Below are 6319 nucleotides of genomic sequence, written 5' to 3'. Positions count from 1 at the left end.
AAAAGTGACGTTGCGGTTAGAACGCGTGATAAATAGGACGGGAACGAGCACGGGAGTCATATAAAATAATTTATTTACATAGTTTACACGACAACTTTCTTTGAAACAGAAAGCACGTAGGCGATTATACAGGCGGAAATCCCGCTGAAATCCCATCGCACAGATCTTTCATTGCCATACCGTCCGCTGTTACAGAACACGACGCAACCTTTTCTCACCTCTATCCAAACTGTTCTTTGAAACAAAGTGCAAATGGTTTACTGGAGGGAACAGAAAGCATGGCCTCTATGAACAAGATAGGCAAGGCACCTTAAATCTTAGTAATGAAAAGTTATTTTGTATCCTGTACTACAAATGCAAACTGCACGCAATGAAATGCACAATGGTTATCACCTCAGAAAATACTCACGGCAATTATTTCATAGCCAAATCCCCAGAAATGTGTTCGTAGGCTATGTCAGTGCAAAAGGGATTGAAACATGCCACGCGTGTTAAGAACTAAGCATCTGATTAAAAGAAATATCTGCAAGGCATACATGGAACTTAATGTATACACTCATCTATTCCCTAATGTTTACATCAAACATCTCAAGTTAAATGTGTTAGGCAGAACAAAAGAGCCGAGGTTTCCAAACAGAAACTGATGGTGGTGGATTACCTTTGTGTGTGTGTCTGGTTTTTGTTTGTCTTTCTTTCAACAATATGCTTTTCAGACTGTCAAGCTGGGATCACCAGCCTTTTCACCACCTCTACAAGATGCTGCTGCAAGCCCCACAGAATGGCTGGGGCTGGAAGGGATCATGAAGCTCCAGCCTCCCACCACATGCAGGGCCAACCAACCCTCCCCATTTAATACTAGACCAGGTTGCCCAGGGCCCCATCCAACCTGGCCTTGAATACCTCCAGGGATGGGGCATCCACAGCCTCTCTGAGCAATGTGGTTGACAGGTCTCCTACTACAGCAACTTGCAACAGCAGTAGTTTTTCGGTGTATTTTTCATTATTGACAAAGTTTTAAATGTTCATTCATAAGCACTGCCAAACATTCTCAAACTTTAAAGTATTTCAAAATGCAGTAAATGATTACATGAGAACATTTGCAAGTAAATTATTACCCAGCCCCAAGATGAAGATGGGTTTCTGCAGAGCATAATACAATTCAAATTTCTTTTTTATAACAGTTTCTTTTGCAAAAATATTTGCTGTTAATAATTACCAGGAGAAATAGCTGGACTACTTACATCTACATGCTCTTTTTCGTGTAATAACGTTTAAGAATTACTTGACCTCTCAGTGGCTACCTGTAAGAACTCAAAAGAACTTTTGTATTTCAACAAGACAATTTTCCTAAGCAAGAAAAAAAAATAAGCTAAAATCTCAAGCTACACCAAAATTTTATGGTGAGTTTCAGTACAAGCAGACGTGGAACATGAGGAAAACGTTCAAATACAACTGCTTCCAAGTAGCAAATCCGTAAAGCAACATCACTGTTGTTTAAATCCAGTTGTTGGTGCTACTTTGAATAACTGCAACAAAGGACATCACTACAGATATACACACCTACATGCAGAAACAAGAAGAAACGCCATCTAACCCCTTTGTTTTCAAATTTAGAAGATGTCCCAGGTCCAGCTAAGATAATGTTGACAGTACAGCTATGGTTCTTGCTGAGAGATGTGTGCAATCCCAAGGCTCAGTGGGAAGAGACACCGTACAGGATGAAGCCAGGAGAGCTGGCCTGAATGAAGCCAAGGGTTTACTCCATACCACATGACATCATACAGAAGGCTGTAAAGATGTGGGGAGGGGTCACTGATTGCAGTTGGCCTGGCATCAGTCAGCAGGTAGTGAGACCTTGAGTTACTAGGAGGGCAGTCTGCAGGCAGCTGTATTATTAGCTGGATGTTGGCTGGTGAGTGATAAGCAGTTGCACTGTGGAGATATTTATCTGTTAGTGCATGTTTGTCTTCATTTTCCTTTTCTGTCTTGGTAAAGAGTTTTTATCTCATCCACGACTCCTATTCTCCCTCATTCCACTTTCTGTGGTGCTTAACTGCCTGCTGGGTTAAATCACAACAGAAGGAAACTGGCATTTGTACTGAGAAACATTAAACTCTTCCTGTCATTCCAATAGGACAGTTCCAAAGATTATCACTGTGTAAATTAAATGTTTTTCAGGTTTTTCCTCTATGCATTTTAAAGGAGCTAAAGTCATTTGGCTTTTCAGGCTAGGGTCTTTTAACTTCTGTAAGACATCTTAAATACAAAAATACATAATTTGGAGATGCTAATAAAAATACCTGCAGTGCTGAACAGAATTATGCATTTATGATGGTACTTTCAGTATTTGCATCCTGATCTACAGAGATTGCACTGTAAATAAAAGGTTTTCCCCTCTAACATACTAATACAGCATACTTCACAAAAAGAAGTAAAGAACTTATATAATCAGTATCACAGTCTTTAGCATTAAATTCAAAGGAATAGCTTGTCACCAGAATAAGCATTTTTTGCATTGCACTTCTCTAGAAGACAATCATGCACCCATTACCAAGATCCAAACAAGTGAAAATTAATCCCGCAGCCACTGTTCTGGTCCAGTGACACCAACATAGTGGTTTAGCTTATGTCAACCTTTTGAAAGCACCCATTTAGAAGAAAATGACTCCTTATGGAAGTTACTAACAGTAATTGATGCTAAACTTGGTATAATTAATATTAAAACAAGTAATGTTTTCCTAAAAAATGATAACTTTATTTAGCTGTACTAAGATCCCACCATTTTTAGAAAGCCAATTTGCTATTCTGCGTCATCTACTTCCATAAAGATGTCACTGAAAAAATACTCTGAGATTTTGGTTGGCTCCTCTTCCTTCTCTTGATCTTCAGCACACTGGGGAGGCTTCTTGGGTGGTTCACTATGTGGAGCCTAATAGAAAAAGAAAAGGCTACTCATAACAGAGCACATGTGCATGCACATATAAGCATATGTAGATGCTTGTGCTGTCAATTCAGATAGCAAGATTAAAAAAATTAGGAATTATTGGAAAAAGGAAAACAAGTAGGTTCCCCTCTCATCCCTCTACTGGCACCAGGAATATTTCTGCAGCAAAAGCTGATTAAGATTTTGAGATGGACTGCGTACTGGGCAGTGGTCACTCCCTTTTGACTGACTTCACATATTTGCTGTGGGTGTCTGTTTAAACAGAGAACCATTGGTACAAGGCAATTCAAAGTCATAAAACTTCACAGAATAACCATCTTGTACCTATACACATTAATACAGTTATCAGCAGAGGCCCTCACAGCTTCATTTAAGTCTTGAAGGAACGTACAAACCTTATGCAACTTCTGCAAAAGTAAGAGAGTAGAAAAATGGGCCACAACTCTCCAAGAAACCAAAACGTTCAAAGATACATGCACACAGAGAAAGCAACTAAATTCCCTCTGAAGTTTCCTAGACATGCACAAGTTAGAGTCCATTCACTGCAGCAGACAAATCTCTCAAAACTTGATCACAACAAGCCCCCTTCTCACTCTTGAAACAACTAATTCATTGTTTCTCACATCTCAAAAATGCAAAAACATTCAGAAGCAAACATACCGTAACTATAGCATCAACCGTTGCGCTGTCATACTCCACAGATGATGATGTGCTTCTAGAGGGAAAGGAACAAGATTCCCTGTCATCCTTATTAGATGGAGTTGTTTTTTTCAGACTTTGCTTTGTGGTCCCAATCCGTGGGTTTGTGATCTTTCCTCTCTTCCTTTGCATTTCTTCTGCAGATTCAGAACTACTTTTTCTGCAAGTTAAAGATAAAAATCCCAATGGTTTTCATCCACTCCACTCAAAACAAGTACAGTCAGAATGTAACAGAATTGATCCATAAAAGCAATATGTAAATAGTATTACAGGAATCGAGTTCACGATACAGCACACACTTCAGAGATGCTTGAAAATTCTTAAGGAAAAAAACAAGAAGTTTTCATCAGCTTCTGTATGACTGATTATTCTGGCATACGAGGAGTTTACAAAGTGTAAGAGGAACACTTAACAACCTCCACTCTTGAGAACAAGGATATGTCACTTGTCTCTGAACTAGAGTCTGTAACTACCAGATGCTCAGAACAGCTTCTGAGAGGAACAGAGACATAGACCTGAAGGAAGAATTCAGAAGAGCACACTTCGTGTAATTAATGACAAAAAAAAAACAACACGATTCCCAAGGACTGGACTACGTCAGACTCTCTTAGACTATCTACACCAGAAAGAACAATCCCTGTTGCAGAGCTTCAGCCTGTTGTTAGCATTGTACGTGTTGTTATATGCAAGACAGAGAAGTCACAGTGACGAAGTATAGAGGAAGTACATCCTGTATCAAAGGACTTCTCATGTTGCTAAGAATTTACAGCTTAGGAAATAAATCCGAAAGCAAGGATCCTTAATTTCAATTATTTGTTACCCAGCTACTGTAGATATCTCAGATACAAATAACCAGTTTTGTTGGGAACATAACACAATGAAAGAGCAAATAACAGGATCAGGACAGACCTGTGGAGCACCACGGTCAAAAAAACAGTGTGTACAACAGAGAGAAGAAACTAAAACATTTAAATACTATAGAAAGGTATATTAAAACAAGAAGACATAGTTGAAATAGTTGGATGGACAGATAAGAATAATATCCTTTGATCTGTCAGGGTAGAAAATCCAATGGGGAAAAGACTAAAATTAGTACTTGTAGAAACACAGTGAGTACTACATCCAAATCTTATTGACAGAAGGCCAAAAAGCATAACAAATGGATGGGTGCATATATCTAAGCATTAGACTGAGCTAAGAAAAACAATTATCCTAAGTCTGTATTACAGCTTCATGGATATCTGTATCAAAAGAGGCATCTGTCAGTGCCTAAACAGATGTATCAGTAACATCTCCTGGTCAATCTGCCTATTTAATGCCTAAAACACTTCAAATTTTAAAGGAGACAGCTTGATCCGTTTTAATTTCTGTGGAGGATAGACCTATAATTCTTACAGGTTGCAAATTGTAATTAATTGTAATACTCTTGTAATACTAAGTGGAAAGAGGATATCAATAACTCTATATGGAAAAGAATGTCTAACAGAAAAGGCTGACAAAAACATTGTATAGATACCTGAGTAATGGAGTTTTTGAAGATTCTGTTAGACTTTCAGTACATTCCAACCGTGCTGCTTCATGTTTATCCCCCAGTTTTCCTTGTTCAGTTATTTCTGTTCTGCTGGAGGTTAACCTACATGTCATCTCCTCTTGACTGGATGCCAAATTGTGAAATGATGCTTTCCCTGAACTCTCTGAAGTTTCACACTGGCTTCTCTCATCTACTGGTGAAACAGACTCAGACAGCAAGGCAGGAGTAAGGTACATTTTTCTTTGCTGAAGCCCCTTGGTTTTGAAAAAGATTATCTGTAAAAGAATAGAGATTAATTAAGAAACTTCAGTTAGTTGCTTTCATTGATAACACCACAGTCCAAAAGATGAGTGTAATGTTAAAGTGGCTTAAAAGATGAGGGCTGATTTTTTTTCCAGTTTTTTTGTCATTTTGTTTTTTGAAACCACCACTAGGACTAAAGAATTCACAATCTGCTTTTAAAGTCTGTCAAGACATTATAACGTTATGTGGAAAAGCTGGAGAAGTTTAGTTTCACAGCTGCACTCCCAATCTTTACAGCATACAACAGAACTTAGTGAAGTTGTTTAAAATTCCACAATCTCTCTTTCAAGTTTACTTCATAATCAGGTAGTTCTCCAAATCCTTCAAAGGCTCAGCTGATTGAAAACTGTACTGTCAGGATTTACCTGATTAAGCAGTGTATGTATTTTTTTAAAAGACTAACACAAAATAAAAAATGAATTGTGTCATAGCATGGTAACATTAACACCTTTGGTTATTAGCACTCTCTGGCAAGGGAAAATATTTGCTAAGCAGACAATAACAGGTTTGTCTAAAAATCTCCTGAAATTCACAAGTAGAATATCTACAGCATTGCTCTTAGAACCATTACAAACCATTATTAAATTAATAGCCAGATATGTAATACAACACATTCAGTTTATAGCAGAAACTGTGAAACTGAGGTATTAGGGCATTGCAGGAAAAATTCCTTTCTAATTTTAAGTTAGTTGCAGACAGGACCACTTAGGATAATGACAAATATCAAACTGCTGTGTATTACGCATTTAAATTAGTTACAATTTGCTTTTACAAGTTTAAATTTACCTACCAGAAGATCTTATTTGAGTATTTGTGGATTTACTTGAATACCCCTGTATTGA

The 6319-nt window shown here is 37.8% G+C and overlaps 2 protein-coding genes across 3 annotated transcripts in view; both read right to left on the bottom strand.

Annotated features, from left to right (window-relative positions):
• The window catches only part of LOC104915351 (transcription factor TFIIIB component B'' homolog), a 10118-nt gene extending 9940 nt beyond the window's left edge, over positions 1 to 178 (bottom strand). The window contains exon 1 of the mRNA XM_010726225.1: positions 131 to 178. Coding sequence (XP_010724527.1) covers positions 131 to 178 — 48 coding nt within the window. The remainder of the gene's footprint in view (positions 1 to 130) is intronic.
• On the bottom strand, positions 57 to 6316 carry LOC104915341 (transcription factor TFIIIB component B'' homolog). Of its 2 annotated transcripts, XM_010726215.2 has the most exons (5): positions 6268 to 6316; positions 5160 to 5449; positions 3605 to 3803; positions 2780 to 2929; positions 57 to 1932 (listed from the first exon to the last, which is right to left on the bottom strand). In XM_010726215.2, exons 2-4 carry the CDS (start codon positions 5408 to 5410, stop codon positions 2801 to 2803), a joined length of 579 nt encoding a protein of 192 aa, XP_010724517.1. In that variant the 5' UTR covers positions 5411 to 5449; positions 6268 to 6316; the 3' UTR covers positions 57 to 1932; positions 2780 to 2800. The 2 variants fall into 2 exon arrangements, with proteins under 2 accessions (XP_010724517.1, XP_010724516.1); XM_010726214.2 differs by having other exon boundaries at positions 57 to 2929.
• Between the last annotated feature and the right edge of the window lie 3 nt (positions 6317 to 6319).

This window comes from Meleagris gallopavo, chromosome Z, assembly GCF_000146605.3.
Source record: "Meleagris gallopavo isolate NT-WF06-2002-E0010 breed Aviagen turkey brand Nicholas breeding stock chromosome Z, Turkey_5.1, whole genome shotgun sequence".
NCBI classification, from domain to species: Eukaryota; Metazoa; Chordata; class Aves; order Galliformes; family Phasianidae; genus Meleagris; species Meleagris gallopavo.
The sequence above is the reverse complement of the archived record's forward strand: the minus strand, read 5'-3'. Positions and strand labels throughout refer to the sequence as shown.

Bases quoted from the DNA above. Each gene is read 5' to 3' on its own strand.
- LOC104915341 (XM_010726214.2), bottom strand. From the start codon at position 5,410: ATGTACCTTACTCCTGCCTTGCTGTCTGAGTCTGTTTCACCAGTAGAT. The intron at 3,804-5,159 runs GTATCTATACAA...TTTAACTTGCAG, and splicing joins TCAAAAACTCCATTACTCAG to AAAAAGTAGTTCTGAATCTG. The intron at 2,930-3,604 runs GTATGTTTGCTT...TTTTTCTATTAG, and splicing joins CGGTTGATGCTATAGTTACG to GCTCCACATAGTGAACCACC.